Source organism: Loxodonta africana, chromosome 20, assembly GCF_030014295.1.
Source record: "Loxodonta africana isolate mLoxAfr1 chromosome 20, mLoxAfr1.hap2, whole genome shotgun sequence".
Classification (NCBI taxonomy): Eukaryota; Metazoa; Chordata; class Mammalia; order Proboscidea; family Elephantidae; genus Loxodonta; species Loxodonta africana.
Window position 1 is genome coordinate 73,312,198 of NC_087361.1, and position 16,869 is coordinate 73,329,066.

Genomic DNA, 16,869 nt, shown 5'->3' on the forward strand with positions numbered 1-16,869 from the left:
TCGACTTGACAGCAATGGGTTTGATTTGCTGGCTTGGTGTGTGGTGCTGGGCTGGGAGACAAGTGTGTGCTGACAGTACACACTCGGATTTCTTTTCCTTTTCACACGCCAATGTAGGCAAATGGGGAATTACTAACATGCCTTCTGCAAGGCCACGTGTCATTGCAACACAAGCAGGAAAATGACCTATTCTGAAACGCTAATCTATTTTCCAGGCCCAGCTGGATCCCAAAACACACCCTTTATGAAGATCAGCTCCAGGGGACTTCAAACACATTGAAAACAGCATGTATTTTATTTTCAAGCACACAACCAACACCATATTTCGCCAATGCCAACAGCACCCTCTATCAATTCTTCTCATACAGAGCTGGGTACATTGGAAGCAAACTGTTTCTGGTGAGGTTTCTGACGATCAGGAATCAAGACACAGAAGCCCTAAAGGTACGACAGCTTTGTAGCCAACATCCTCCAAACCAAGACATAGCACACCTTACTTTCAAAGTAAACATGTACCATAACCTTTTGTCCATAAAGTGTTTTACTGTGAAATGCTCCACGTTGACTCTGCATAATTCTTCTCATATACAATTCACTGCAAGTGGGATGAGGTACTAACTATAAAACATGCAGTTTTAAATGTACTTTGCATTATTTGAAGTATTCGAGGATGAAAAGTAGAACTCCGCAACTTATCTTAAAAGAAAGAGCAAGTTCCAGGAGTTTTTATTGTTTGAATAACAGAACACACAAAACCCGGCAGAGAAGTCCCCAAGGAAATGATGGTCCTGCTGCATTGTTATTTGTCCTTTGGTCCTTCATCTTCTAAGCATTCATTATATTTTCTTTTTAGGATATTAGACATTTATTTTGATCACAAATTCAATCCAAGTGTCAATAAATAAATGTATTATCTTTTAATACCTCTCCCCTCCCCATGTTCTTTTAAATAGAAAAAAGTTCTAAATGTCTTCTTACAGCCTATTTGGCCACAGTTGTCCCACCTATGGTTTTAAAAACAGACTGTAACTTGGTCTTCCAAAATCCTTCTTGAACTATATAGCTCATTCTGTTAAATCCTAGGGCACCGTCCTATTGATATTGTCGATAGTCTCCAAAAGGTGAGGGTGGCAACTGAGTTGAAGGCAACTGGGAGGGATCTTCAGCAAACTGAGGACCTGCAGTTAAGAAATAAAAGTATTTTTAAAATCATCTGAATATGACCACTACTGAGCATTTTGATCAAGGACCCAACAGATGGATTTTGATCAAAAGGAGGAAAAACATGGAATAGAACTTCAACTTTTATGGAAACCAGACTTACTAGATCCATTGAGACTGGGGGAATCCCCCAGTCTCATGTCTGGAAATAATCTTTAAACCCTGAACTGAAACTATCCCCATGAAGCCATAATTAAACTAAACAACGGTTTAGCCCAATTAATAAAGAATATCTTCCTTAAGCATAAAACCAAAAAACCAAACCGAATGCCGTCGAGTCAATTCCGACTCATAGCAACCCTATAGGACAGAGTAGAACTGCCCCATAGAGTTTCCAAGGAGTGCCTGGTGGATTTGAACTGCCGACCCTTTGGTTAGCAGCCATAGCACTTAACCACTATGCCACCAGGGTTCAGGCATAAAAAAAAACCAAAAACAAAACCCAGTGCCATCGAGTCGATTCCGACTCATAGCGACCCTATAGGAAAGAGTAGAACTGCCCCATAGAGTTTCCAAGGAGCGCCTGGCAGATTCGAGCTGCTGACCCTTTGGTTGGCAGCCATAGCACTTAACCACTACGCCACCAGGGTTTCCGGGTTAAAAAGAATTATCTGTAGGTGTGTAAACTAATAGCAGTTAATGTAAAGCAAGATGAGAACTTGAAGGAGAAGAGAGGCCAAATTAATGGTGACGAAACACTATGAGTAGAGATAGAATGATAACACAATGTGAAGTATATCACCAATGTTATTGAGTTGTTTATCCAAAAAACGAGAATGGATATATGTTTGGTTGTGACTACTGCCACCAAAAATAAATAAAATACATATTAAAAAAAATCTTCTGAATATGATATAATTAAAAAGAGCAAGCGTCTGTGGAGAGTCATCAACTAACTCAATACAAATAATATGCTGAATTAGAGCTATAATCTGAATTTCTTTCTAGATTTGCCTAATTCCCATGAGAGTACTGGAGAACCTTCAAATGTGGTGTAAGAGACGACAGGCTGGCTTCCCCTATGCTCCAGAATGAACAGCTCTTCCATGCTATGCCAGGAAAGTCAGATGGATCAATTATGGCAAGAAGCAATATTCAAGTTTCTAAAGCAATTGCTGTACCAAGCTGCCACATATCAAGACTGGAAGAATTCTCTCCCACCTCTTGACATATTTTTCAGTAGCTATTTAAAATTATTTTCACAAAGCGTAGGTATCTTAGTCATCTTTTAAGAGAACTCGGTAATCCAATTTATATAACCAATTACACACAGAATGAGCTCTGAAACATGAAAAGATATCCCCCATCCCAACCCTCTGTAGAACAGTCTCACAATCTTTAGTTTTCAAAGGATGGGAAGACCTGTAAATGAAGAAAAAACTGTGGTTCTTTAAAAAACGCTTTTATGGGAATAATCATTCTTTTTTCCTTTAGGGAAACTGAAGCAGACTAAAAAATACCTAGAAGGAAGGAAGAGAGAAAAGGCGCAACGGTAAAATCCCCTGAAGCTTTCCAAGTGTTTTACTCCAACGTTACATTTTTATTTCACTATAAAATCAGTACCTGTTCATTAAAAAACACTCGAGAAGATACTGGGTGAAAAGATAAAGGTAACCACTGTTAAATACATTTCTATTTAATTGTTTTTCCACTGTATTAAGAACTTTTTCGTGTAAGTTAATTGGAAAAATATTAACTCTTCAAAGATTTTCTTCCTACACAGCTTTTCAGAACTACATCTCCTTTCTAAAACAAAATGTACTTCTCTTAGGCTACTTCTAAATGCTAAGTTCTGATCACTCAAAAGGAGAAAAAAAGCCTAAGGCAAGGTAACCAAGACCAATACAAATATTTTGTTATATCAATTTCTGAAGTTCTGAAAATACAGAACTCTTTAGATGTTTTATTTGAAGTCTTTCACACTGAAACGGTAAAAACAAACTGAAAAGCAAAATTAGAAAGTGACCATCATAATAATGTTAACTCAGAAGTAACGACCGAAAAGCAAAAACATAAGGTGGAAGGGTCCATGAGGTCATCTAGATCATCTAGAGAGCAGTGTGTGTGAAAATCGTGCCAAAAAGATACTGAATCTCTCTCTAGGTGCCTCAGGGAAATCAAATCAAAATTGGGAGGTATGATCTATTCCTAACTTTATATTGAATCCTTTCCAAGGTCCAAAAATAATTTTTAACCAGGCCTTGAACCGGTTTAAAATGGTTCAGTAAATGCTGCTGTAAATAGGGGCCACTTACGTGTTGCATAGCAACCAATCTTGTTGCCTGCTGGATTTTGACCTGAGCAGGAAACAGCTGTGCTCTGCTCAAAGATGACGGCCAGCTGTGCTGCTTTGTATGTGTGTTACTCTCCACAGTCCTGCCAACAATCTAATCTCCCACATCATGCTCCGGAAACTTTCAGAAGGAAGCACTGTTGCAGGACTTTCGAAGAGCAACATTACTGGCAGGACTGCGGAGAGTGACACATTCGAAGTGGTGCAGTCATCTGCCATCTTTGAGCAGGGAACAGTGTTTTCTTCCTCCTTGAGTCAAAATCCTACAGGCAACAAATTTGGTTGCTATGCAACACGTATACGGCCCTTGTTTATGATGGCAATTACTGAACCGTTTTTGAGCCCGTTCAAAACCCTGTTTTCAACCTGTCTCACTATTCTGTGTACTTCCTCCCCCAAAACACCAGGTCAAGTTTTTACCACTGTGATCCTCACAATATCCTTCTGCTTCCTTCTGATGTCATGGAATATTCTCACTTAGACAACTGATGTTTTGGGGGTATTGCTGCAGTTGAGAATATACACAGCAAAATACACACCCATTCAATAGTTTCTAAATGTAAAATTCAGTGACACTGATTGTATTCTTTGAATTGTACAACCATTCTCACCCTCCTTTCCTGAGTTGTTCCTCCCCCGTGAACATAAACTCACTGTCCTGTAAGGTTCCTGTCTAATCTTTTGAGTTGCTGTTGTCAATTAGATCCTATACAGTTAGTTCTTAAGACAGCATACTCCTCAGGCAGACGTTTTTTACTAGCTAATCTAAACTACTGTTTGGGTTTAAGATTTCCAGGGATATTTTTGGTTTAAGGTTTAAAGATTATCTCAGGGCAATAGTTTGAGGGGTTCACCCACCCTCCGTTGCTCCAGAAAGTTTGGAGTCCATGAGATTTGAAATTCTGTTCTGCATTTTCCCCTTTTTGATCAGGATTCTTCTACAGAAGCTTTGGCCAAAAGGACAACTGAAGTTTTTAATAGTTATAAGAAACAGCACAAGATAACAACCAAACAGATATTCCATGACCATGTAATAATCATGTAGCTTACAATTTAACTTTTCCCCTATTAAAAGATAGGGACAATTAGCAACAAATTATATTACCAACTTCTCAAAGACACTTTCCCTGTGAATCCTAAAGTGGCCCTCCCAAACATTCTGCCACTTTCTACCACTCTTATTTTCTTCACAGTAATCAACACTATTGAAATAATCTCATCTATCCATAAACATAGTGATTGCACCCATATCTACCTTTTCAAATAAACCAGTCTATTATCATATTCCTCATGAAGACTGCATATTAATACATAACTCAGAAACTATAACCTCTCACATTTTAGCAGACAAAATGTTTTCTCTAAGCATCCGAACTACTCCAAAATGTTTGAGCTGTGATATTAAGTAGAAAGAAGACTCACCATTGGGAAACTGCGCAGAGGCAAATCTTGTCAGTAGGATACCAGCTCCTTCTATTAAAGCTAGGAGAATGCCGCCCATTGCAGCTGACCCAACCATGGCCACTGGTCCATCTGAAAGTATTAGTAACAGAGATTAGTTTAATAGAAATCTAGTGTAATGTAAGATATAATAAAGGAAAGAGCTCTCCATATGACTACATGATCCTTCCATTTACAAGCCTTCTCTTTCTCCTTGGCCAAGACCAAGGGTCAGCAAATTACAGCCCGCAGGTCACATCAGCCTGCCACCTGGTTTTGTAAATAGTTTTATTGGAATTCAGTCATGCTCACTCATTTCTGTATTGTCTATGGCTGCTTTCAGGGTCCCTGGGTGGTGCAAACAGTTAAGCACTTGACTCTAGCCAAAAGGTTGATGGTTCAAACCCTCCCAGAGGCTCCTCAGAAGACAGGCCTAGTGATCTGCTTCTGAAGGATCACAGCCCTGAAAACCCTATGGAGCAGTTCTACTCTGCACACATGGGGTCATGATGAGTTGGAACTGACTCAGCGGCAACTAAGAACATGGTTATTTTCACTCTATGACAGCAGAGTTGAGTAGCTGTGACAAAGACCACATAGCTTACAGAGTCTGAAATATTTGCTATCTGGACCTTTTCAGAAAGTTTGCCAACATCTGGCCTAGGTCACAGAGTCCAAAAAAAAATTCTGGGTTGCTCTCTGTCCCAAAGATTCAAAAGATGATTCTAAGCTCTTTATTCTTAACAATCCTTTGTGGCAGGTGTTATTATTAATCTCATAGTACTGATGAGGGAACTACAGCATGAAAAGTTTGACAAACTGCCCAGCCACACAGCTAGTAAATGGCAGGACTGGGACTCAAACCGCTTTAACCAGTGCAATGTAAAAAGGTAAGAACTCCAAGCTCTCTCATTCTCAAACGTGGAGTTCCCTTATGTATGTTTTCCCCTTTAATCACCATACACACCCATGCTATTGCTTACTTCTTGCTGCCAGTATGGCTCCTGTTAGGGCACCACTTGTGATTGAGTTCCAGGGATCTTCTTTCCCTCTGACTTGAACCATACTGCAGTCAATCATGGAAAACAGACCTCCCCAAACTGCAAAGCTGCCTATTAAAAAAAAAAAAAAGTACAATGCAAATTTAAATGTCATTTTTCATCTTATATTTAAACTGTTATAGTCAAAAATAACTTTAAATACCTACATTCATTCTACTCTAAAAACTCTCATACTCCAAACAAATACATGCAAATGCACGTCTGAATAAGCACTGAGCAGAAATCAGAATCCTTATCTTTTTAATAAAGCCCTAGATTATATTATAACGCCTGGAAAATTAGCAATGGTCCAAAGCCTAAAAGAAAGTTAGGATGTAGATGTGTAAAAATATTCAAGTCCCCTTTCAGAACAATGTATCCTTGTTTAAAAAGCAACAAATAAATCAATCTACCCTGTTTCCACATCTTCTTTTTCTTTTATAGCTCTACCTTACCTCTATTTTTTCCTTTCTTCATTAAGTGTCACTGAACATCTACTCTATGAAAACCACCAATGGGAATACAAAAGAAACCCAGCTATTCTGGAACGTATTATAGGCATAAACCAATACGTGCTGAAGTGCCAAATGACGAATACAAATAGTAAGAGCTATGGAACATAAAGGGGATAGAAATTACCTTTCCTTCCTCCTTTTTATCCTTTATATTTCTCAAGCATAAAACTTAAAACAACCCTAAATCAGCAGATTCCTTTGCACTTAAACCATTTCATTCTTGCACCTCAGTCATTCCATGCCTTGGGGGAGATATGCTGTCTAGGTATATTAGAACTACCTCTCTAAATTTTTCAAAGTCTCCCACTTCCTCCTGAGAGTCTGAAATCCCTGCTGCAGAAAGCTACAGTTACTGATGAGAGTGGAGAGTTTGAGTCCAAGCAGGGTGAGGAGGGTGTCCATGCCCCCGGGCAGCCTAGCTCAAAGTGTCAGAGCCCAAGCAGAATGAGGAGGGGACCACAAGGAAAGATGGCTTGGTATGTAGTGTTCCATGTGTATCCACGTGGAAGGGCCAGAGCCCAAGCAGAGGATATAGAGAAGCATAAGAATAAAAAAAGGGAGAAAATAAGAATGAACCCTGCAAGGCTGGATTGGAGTTAGAAGTATTAGCATGAACTCAGGGTTTTCAGTATGTATACACACACAGTAATAAACACAAATTTATGTGTGCATATACACGTGGTATATGTGTATTTATAAATCTACACACATTTATGGAGCAAAGATTGAAGTTGTCAAGAATTTCATTTTACTTGGATCCACAATCAACACCCATGGAAGCAGCAGTCAAGAAATCAAAAGATGCATTGCACTAGGCAAATCTGCTGCAAAAGACCTCTTTAAAGTGTTCAGGAGCAAAGATGTCACCTCGAAGACTAAGGTGCATCTGACTCAAGCCACGTTGTTTCCACCTGACCCAAACCATGGTGTTTTAGATTGCCTCATATGCATGTGAAAGCTGGACAATGAACAAGGAAGACTGAAGAACTGATGCCTTTGAATTGTATTAGTGAAGAATATTTGAATATGCCATGGACTGCCAAAAGAATGAACAAATCTGTCTTGCAAGAAGTACAACCAGAATGCTCCTTAGGAGCAAGGATGGTGAGACTACATTTCACATACTTTGGACGTGTTGTCGAGAGGGATCAGTCCCTGGAGAAGGACATCGTGCTTGGTAAAAAAGAAAAAAAAAAGAGCATCAGGGGAAAGGAGGAAAGCCCTCAACAAGATGGACTGACACAGTGGCTGCAACAATGGGCTCAAGCATAGGAAACAGCTGGACAAATAGAAAGTAAAAAAGCTGATGCCAGGGACTCAACATGGATGATTCCAGTTCACTCACACCACTGCTTCCTCTTCCGTCTAGTTCAGTGATTTTTATAGTTCAGTGATTTTTTTAAATAAACTTTTTATTTTAGAATAGTTTTAGACTTACAGAAAGGTTGTGAAGACAGTACAGAGTTCCCATATATCCCACCACCAGTTTCCCCCATCACTAACATCTAACGTTACCATGGTACACGTGTCACAATGAATGAATCAATACAGACACCTTATTATTAACTGAAGTCCACACTTAATTCAGATGTCCTCAGATTTTACCTAATATCCATTTCTGTTCCACGATATCATCCAGAATACCCCACTGCATTTAGTTATCATGCCTCCTTAGGCTTCTCTTGGCTGTGACAGTTACCTGATTGTTTTTTACTCATTGAAAATGCATAAGGAGATATAACCAGCCTCTCAAAAACCACGTAAAAACCTGTAAGACTTCAGGAGATACTGGAGGTTTAGGGTTTGGCATGTACTATAGTACTAAGTATCATTTTGAATAATACGGAGATCATGAAAACAAAGGAAACTCTGTCACTATTTACTTTTCATGGTGCATAGTTATTAGAGGGAAAAAAAGGAAATGGATATACTCATCACTTCAAGCCTCAAGCCTCAATGTCCTTGTCTGGAAGATGGAGATAATAATAGCACTCACCTCGTAGGTTTCTGTGAGGACTAAATGAAATAATGCTGTAGAACACTTAGCACAGCGCCTGGCACATAATGAGCACTCAATAATGGTAGCTATGAGCTATTATCTTCCAAAGAAAAATATGCTACAAACAAAAAGAAAGGTATCTCTTTTGACCCACAGAATTTCCAAGAAATGACTGAAAGAATAGTCTTTTTCCTATCTCACATATTGTCTCTCCAACCTTTGTAACTGACTATAACCTCCAAGCTTTTTTATCATCTCCCTTCTCCAGGCTCTGAATGACCAAGTTTAAAAGGTGTAATGAATAGAATATTCTCAAATTTTTAACTGACCTCTACAAATATCTAAAAGCTAACCTTGGAGAAAAGCCCAACCAGTTTCCCTTCTATGAAACCCCAATCCCTCAGATCACATTCTCTTTAGCTTTATGTGACCTCTGAAGCTATTGTTCCTGACCCTCACAAACCTAACCTTTAAAGACACTGTCTTTCTTCTGGGTAAGGAGAAAAAATATATATTTTGAAGGACAGAGATAACATTTTCAAATGGGTACAACTGAAGTTAACTTTCTAAATAAACCATAAATGAAGATGAACCGATAGGGATATTAGCTTGTGACACATTGTTTGAGAAAACAAAAATCACTAATTGATATAATCTAAAGAAGAAAAAAAGAGCTCCATCTTCAAACAAATAGGAAAAAGGGTCTAGAGGACAAATGGAAAAAGTCTGCTCACCTCCCAACTGTGGAGCCCTGGTTTTAATAGCTGTCAAACTTCCTCGTAGTCTGTGGTTGACGCCCTATAAGGAAAGGGAAGTAAACAAAAATACAACGTATTAGAAATACAATACATTTCCAACCCACTGGTGGGACCATGAATGATGTTATCAAACTGAGGTTTCAAGTGATGATAAAATAAAGCCGTTCACCCACTTACCACTGGGGAATTGCGAAAACCTTTGATTGCTTGAAAGATGCCACCACCTATTGTGCCCATCGTAAAGGCCCCGCCACAGTCATCCACAATGCGCCAGGGACTAAGAATAGAGGGACGAAAACAAAGATGGATTATAATCCATAAAACCTTCTTTGCTAAGGCAGTAAGGTGTGCAACAGATTCCAATTCAGGGCCCACTGTGACCAATAAGCATTTGGCCTATAAATTATAAACAGAAAAAGGATTCTGAGCATATTCATATTTAGTCCCAAATCATCTAAGTTAGAAGGAAAGGAATTGGCGTTAACTGCCTACTCTTAACAGTACTTTATTCATTCATTTAGCAATTATTGTATCTATTATATGCCAGGCACTGTGTCAAAAGCAAATGAACAAGTACACAGGAAGTAACACTATAATCAACAATGACGATTCAGTCTCTTGGTGATCAAGGTAAGCTCTCCAAAATGAGTAAAATTTAAAACTGAGACCCAAAGAAGGAAGATTCAATAACTACCAAAGAAAACAGATTTTCGAAACTTTTAAGTCTGAAATTCTTTCTGGGTTACTTAGGACAAGTAAGTGCTTAGCACTGGAGTTTGTTTCAGATCCATTTACGACACTGGGATACTCTAATACCCAGTAATTAGGGTTAAATCTATAAACCGAGGTTCCCAATGTAGCACCCCACCTATATGACAAAGTGAAATTTGCGCAGCCCGATCAGAATAGAACTATTCTTCTACGAACTTGGCTCAGAGAACCATGTGTGAGTAGTTAAACTCACTTTCAAACCACTAGAAGTAAAAGAATTTTTTTTACATAGTCCAAAGGACAAATGCTATAGTGAACCTGTGGGCAATCAACCTCCTCACATAAACTTGCGAATTCAGTGTATTCTGTTGCTGCTGGTGAATTTAAATAATGAGTAATTTCTGATTTTGCCAGGTAATATAATACAAGGCCCTGAAGTCAAAACACTGTATCCTTTTCAAGAATGATAGAAACCAGGACCTTGTAGAGAATGACTATCTCATGCAGTTGTTAGCTGCTGTGAAGCCAGCCCCCAACTAATGGCAATTCCATGTAAGACGGAATGAAACGCTGCCAGGTCCTGTGCCATCCCCATGATTGGTTGAGGATTAGGCCACTGTAATCCACAGGGTTTTCACTAGCTGATTTTTGCAAGTAGATCGTCAGGCCTTTCTTCCTAGTCCCTATTAGCCGGGAAGCTCCGTGGAAACCTGTTCAGCATCATAGCAACACACAAGGCTCCATTTACAGATGGGGGGTGTCTATGCGTGAGGTACGTCGGCCAGATGAAAACACAGGCATAAATCTTCTTCGGTGTCCCACATACCCACTGCCATCAAGTTGATTCTGACTCATAGTGACCCTATAGGACACAGCAGAACTGCCCCATAGAGTTTCCCCACAGAGCGGTTGGTGGATTCAAACAGCCCACCTTTTGGTTATCTGCTAAGCTTTTAACCACTGAGCCACCAGGGCTCCAGGGTGTCCACATGGAAGGTGAGAATTCGACCACTGAACCAGCACATACATCAGGCAGTAGATAATTCAACCTGCAGGATTCACTGTGGCTCTGCTATTATCCAAAGTGTGGGCCAAAGACCAGCAAAATCGGCAACACCTGTGGGCTTGTTTGAACTGCTGACTCTTAGGTCCCGCTCCAAACCTATCAAATCAAAATTTTACATTTTAGCTAGATCCACAGGTGACCTGATTACAGATTAAAAGTTTGAGAAGCACTGCCTTGAAGGACTACAAAGAATTGGGAAAACTTCTTGAAAATGGTAGGAACATTAGTGGGAAATAAAGAGGGAAGGTAGAGGAGAACGAACTAGTAGCGATCCCTCTGTGAGTGGTGGGTCAGTAACCAGGAATGAGGCAGGAATAATATGTGCAGCTACAGTGGCCCAGGAAAGAGCAGACAAGCAGTCTTTATGTTATGTGGACACTCAAAAATAAATAAATAAATAGATAAATAAAACAGATGTTTTTACAAATTCTCAGTCAATGTTGCTGGGTATTCATTTGATGCTGGGCAGTGGGAAGAGCCTATATATCGCGTTTCAAAATTTCTTCTTAGATGAATGAATTCTGTTCCATGGGAGGCAGCTATTAGGTTAGTTCCAATCCTGAGTTTAAATCCTGATTTACTACTTATTAGCTCCATGATCTGCAGCAAGTGACAAAATCTCAGCGTTTCCTCATCCACCAAGTGAACATAATACCTCATAGGGTTGGGGTGGGGATTAAAGGCCAAACCAAAAACATTTAAGGACAGTGACTGGCAGGTAGTGCTCAACAGATGTTAGCTATGGATGGTACAAACCAGTCAACGCTTGACTACTAGCTGGAAGGTTGGTGGTTCAAACCCACCCAGAGGCATCTGGGAAGACAGGCCTGGAGATCTGCATCTGAAAGGGCACCGCTTTGAAAACCCTATGGAGCCGTTCTACTCTGCACACATGGGGTCGCCATGAGTTGGAATAAACTCAACGGCAACTGTCAACAACAACATAATTATTAAAAGAACAGAAAAATTACATGGGTTATATTTTATAATCAAAAGGTTAACAATAAAAATTTTAAATGATGGAACCTAAAAATACAAACAAAACATCTAGTATGCTAGCTTTTTGCTCTATAGATACTTATGTACTTGTGAGTAATAGAAAAACCAAATCTTCAATGATTAAAAAACAAATCAAAGCTCTGTTATCCAACGGTCTTCACATCACATGGACTGTTCCCTTTGGTTGCCATGACTTCTGCAACAAAACATTCTCTCTGCTGAAAAAGGACAGGATACAGGGATGGAGGAGGGAGTTGGATGATTTCAGACCTGCTAAAAATACCCAAGGAGTCCCTGAATGGTGCAGTTAAGCATTTGGCTACTAGCTGAAAAGCTGACAGTTCGAACCCACCCAGAGGCGCCTCGGAAGAACAGTCTGATCATCTGCTTCTAAAAGGTCACAGCCTTGAAAACCCAGAGGAGCAGTTCTACTCTGCACATATGGGCCTGCCATGAGTGGACTCAACTCAACAGCAACTAACAACAGCCAATACCCAACCGCTTGAGTTTTTCTTACCACAAACTTTTTTTCACATTAAAAGAAAGTTTATTACTTCAATTTATATACCTCCTCCCCGGCAATTTACCAGAGGCAAGAATCAGCATCTTTTTTTGCCCTAAGATTGATCAATTAGGCTTAACTTTTACAGACTATAACGAGCTCTGATGGCGCAGTGGTTAAAGTGCTCAGATATAAAGTGAAAGGTCAGCAATTCGTACCCACCAGCCACTCCACAGGAGAAAGATCGGTGAAGATTTACAGCCTTGAGTACTGTATGGGGCAGTTCTACTCTGTCTACAGTCTCCATGCGTTGGAATCAACTCAACAGCAATGGCGTTTTGTTTGTTTACAGAATATTACGTGGAAATCACTGACAGATGTTTAGGGTAGGGGTCTAATAAGTTCAAGATCTGTCGTCTTGCCTAATTGATCTCACTAATTAGCTGGAGCTAAAATAAATGGGCATTAAAATAACTGATGAAGAACGGCAGGATTCAGATCAGAGAGCAGCCACAGTATCCAAGATACCAAAAACCAAACCCACTGCCGTTGAGTCGGTTCCTACTCATAGCGACCCTATAGGACAGAGAACTGCCCCATAGAGTTTCCAAGGAGCACCTGGTGGATTCAAACTGCCAACCTCTTGGGTAGCAGCCATAGCATTTAACCACTACGCCACCAGGGTTTCTGTATTCAAGATAACCAAAGCCCCAACCCACTGCCGTTGAGTCGATTCCAACTCATAGCGACCCTATAGGGCAGAGTAGAACTGCCCCCCATAGAGTTTCCAAGGAGCACCTGGTGGATTCGAACTGCTGACCTTCTGGTTAGCAGCTGTATCACTTAACCACTTCACCACCAGGGTTTCCGTATTCAAGACAGGATGTCCAAAACAAAGGCAGGATGGAAAAAGTTTCCGAACATAGTTTAGCTAAATCAAATAAATGTTCCTATGGGAAATAATGGGCTATATGAAAAAAAGGCTGAAGCCATACTCTTAAGGTAAATGTCAGGCAAATGCAGGCAACAGAGAGCCAGTAACTAACAGTAATAAGATTTAAAAGTTACCATTTATTAAGGGTCAACTATGTTTTAGGTGTCCCATAACTCAAATAAAACCTATGAATTCCAAGAAAGCTAGGCTAATTCATATACAGTCCAAAATCTTTTAACTTTGCAAAAACGAGTACTATCCTCTTCATTTTACGAGTGAGGAAACCAAGGCTCAGAAAGATTAAGTAACTAGTCCAAAATCATACGGGCAGTAACTAGTAGAATCAATTTAAATGCAACACCTAGTACTCCAAAGTCCCATATTCTTTCCACTATTATCACATGGTCTAAGGGTTTTTGAGAACACATGATAAAAAGAAGTATTTCGGATATTCACTGCAGCAGCATTCACAACAGCCAAAAGGTGGAAACAACCTAAACGTCCATCGACATGTGAATGGATAAACAAAATGTGGCATATTCATACCACAGACTATTACTCAGCAATAAAGATAAACGAAGTCCTGATACATGCTACAAGATGGATGAATCCTGAAAGCATTATGCTAAGTGAAATCAGGGCTTCATTCCGGTTTGAAGCCCTGCTGAGAATTTGCATTTCCACCCGAGATAAACTGAATCAGAATCTACATTTTAACAAGATCTCCAGCTGATTCTTATGTATGATAAATTCTGAGAAACACTGCTCTACTAGTGGTTCTCACAACTGGTCCCTAACCAGCAGTATTGGCATCGCCTGGAAACTTGTTAGAAATGCAAATTCTTAGCAGTGGTTCAAAACCGAGTGAAAAAAGTCAGTCACGAAAAGATAAGTATTGTACGAAAATATGCTTGTAGTTTTGAGCTGGGATGACTTGAGGAAATGCTGTTACTATATAAAAACAGGCCGTCAGAAGATAAAGCAGCTTTGACAGCAAAGCTGCCCAGAAAACTGTACTGCTTCAGGACATCCATACTAAGAGAAAGCAAAAAGTAGGTACCTAGTGAATTAGTAAATCCAAACCCATTATTCTTATAACTTTTAATTCAACAAAGGTAAATATTTTACCCTCTTGCCAACCTGTGTCATCATACACCATCCAAGAGCAGTGCCAACTTCTACAATGTGCTGAAAGCTGCAATCTGAGTACAATCCAGTGTAAGGGGGACAATGCCTCAGTGAAGGTTGTTTAAAAGAGCTGGGAGGGGCTGAAACATATATCCTGCATACCTGTTAAGGGGCAGGGGACACAAAGCAAGCAACAGGGCTACATGCTGACAAGGTTAATAATTTAAAATCCTGGACACTTTCACAACTTGAGGACACCTCAGTTCTTGCTCTTACACAACAGTGGATAAGACCAAATAACAAGAGCTGGTTTTTCACTTATGGTCCCAGAAGCCTAAAACTCAGGCAACCTGGATTTCTGACAGCAATTATATTGTTTCATAATTAACTAAGTGTCTGGTTGAGGAGCCCTGGTGATGCTGTGATTAAGCACTGGGCTGCTGATGGAAAGGTAGGCCGTTGGAACCCACCAGCTGGTCTGCGAGATAAAGATGTGGCAGTCTGCCTCCATAAAGATTTACACCCTTGGAAACCCTATGGGGCAGTTCTACTCTGTCCTATAGGGTTGCTATGAGTCGGAATTGACTTCGGCAACGGTTTTGTTAGTGTCTGGTTTATTCATATTTTTATTCCTTGAGCCTAACAATGCCTGGGCACAGAGCCCTCAATCAAAAAACGTTGAATAAATGAATGAATGAATTTCTGCTCATGGCTTTTCAGGAAACACAAACTACTATCCCTTTTTCCAGGTCATTTTTGCACCCCCCCCTCTCCCGAAGGGAGAATTCCAAGCCAGAAAAGGAGGCTCCAGCCTACAAGGGGTTTATCCAGACTCTCTGGGTAAAGCTTATGTTCTATTCATTTGAAAACCTTCATCCTGCGGAGACATATCACGATATGAGTAAGTCTCAAGCCAGCGGCACCGCTTCAGAGGCCTATCTCCCCTTTCTCAATGCAGAAACTGAGCGAAGCGAGACGCAGAGCCGTGTCCAAGGTCATCCGAGCGAGCCGAGCACTACTGACCCCGCACAAGGCCGACTGTGCCCGGGCTGCCAGGAGGCTCCGCGGCTCCATGCGTCCGAGCCTGGGTCTCCTGACCACTCGCCGCAAGGTGGCCGGGGCGCTGGGCTGGGCCGACAAGGCGCTCACGCGGCCCGGGAAGTACAGGGCTGAGGATCCCACTGGCCGCTCAAGCCCGCGCTGCCCACGGCTACCAAGCCTACATCGACGAGCCTGCGGCCGAGTTCGGCTTGTACCTCAGGGCGTAGAAAAGAGAAAAAGGCGGATGTGGGCAGAAGGGCAGGAGAAAGGCAAGGACAGCGGATAAGGCTCACCAAGGCTCTCGCGCGTACTCCTCCATCTTGACTCCAGCAGCGCGAGCGAAGCGGGGCAAGCTGGGCGGAGCCGGGCAAGCTGGGCGGAGCCTGACCCCAGCGCCGGAAGTGATCCCGAAAGGCGGAGGGTAAAGTCCATGCGGATTGGTTCACCGTTTCCTCCCTCAGCCAATGGGAGCCGTGACTGCTGGGGACGCCGTGGGGGCGCGGCATTGGCTCCGGCACCTCGAGGCTCTCGGAGGCGCCGGAGGAAGGCAGTGTGTGCGCGGGGTTTCCCCAGTGGGGTGGTGTTCAGATTACCCGGTCACTGAGATAGCGGTACGAATTTTGGTGGCGCAGTGGGTTAACAGCTGGGCTGCTAATCGAAAGGTCGGCGGTTCGAACCGACCGGCCCCTCCGGGGGAAAAAAAGGATTTACAGCCTTGGGAACTCTGTGGGGCAGTCCTACCCTGCCCTGTAATAGGGTTAGGGTAACTGTGTGTCGGAATCAACTCAAGGGCGGTGGGTTTGCTTTTTCGTTTTTTTGAACTGTCAGTGGCCTGAGATAAAACAAACAAAAAAACCAAATCCCTTGCCATCGAGCCCATTCTGACTCATAGCGACCATACAGGACAGAGTAGAAGTGCTCCATAGGATTGTCAAGGCTGTAGTTTTTACGCAGACTGTCACATCTTTCTCTTGGAGCGGCTGGTGGATTCCAGTCAGTAGCTAAGTGCTTAACCACTGTGCCACCATGTCTCCTGGCCTGAGATTAATCTGTTGTTATTCCCCTCTAGAGTTCACCAAACTTCTTTCTCTCTCCCTTTTAGTACTTTGGCTGTCAACTGTGGATTCATGCTAGTTAATTCGGCTCCTTTGAGCTTACAGTCAACCACATTCATGTAGATGGCAGTTAAAGGCGGTCTTCATTTGGCACTTTGGTGATTGAC

At 41.4% G+C, this 16,869-nt stretch overlaps 1 protein-coding gene across 2 annotated transcripts; it reads right to left on the reverse strand.

The window, feature by feature from the left end:
- Positions 1 to 272: 272 nt before the first annotated feature.
- TIMM17A (translocase of inner mitochondrial membrane 17A) lies at positions 273 to 16,047 on the reverse strand. 2 transcript variants are annotated; one of them, XM_064273395.1, is made up of 7 exons: positions 15,941 to 16,047; positions 9,444 to 9,543; positions 9,243 to 9,306; positions 7,635 to 7,682; positions 5,938 to 6,066; positions 4,937 to 5,047; positions 273 to 1,178 (listed from the first exon to the last, which is right to left on the reverse strand). In XM_064273395.1, exons 1-7 carry the CDS (start codon positions 15,964 to 15,966, stop codon positions 1,093 to 1,095), a joined length of 564 nt encoding a protein of 187 aa, XP_064129465.1. In that variant the 5' UTR covers positions 15,967 to 16,047; the 3' UTR covers positions 273 to 1,092. The 2 variants fall into 2 exon arrangements, with proteins under 2 accessions (XP_064129465.1, XP_003410269.1); XM_003410221.4 differs by lacking the exon at positions 7,635 to 7,682.
- Between the last annotated feature and the right edge of the window lie 822 nt (positions 16,048 to 16,869).

What these genes read in the sequence shown, in the direction of transcription:
- TIMM17A (XM_064273395.1), bottom strand. Translation starts at nt 15,966, where the DNA reads ATGGAGGAGTACGCGCGAGAGCCTTG. An exon ending in GAGTACGCGCGAGAGCCTTG is followed by an intron (nt 9,544 to 15,940) that starts GTGAGCCTTATC and finishes CTCTATTCTTAG; the next exon opens with TCCCTGGCGCATTGTGGATG. An exon ending in GTTTTCGCAATTCCCCAGTG is followed by an intron (nt 9,307 to 9,443) that starts GTAAGTGGGTGA and finishes CTTTCCTTATAG; the next exon opens with GGCGTCAACCACAGACTACG.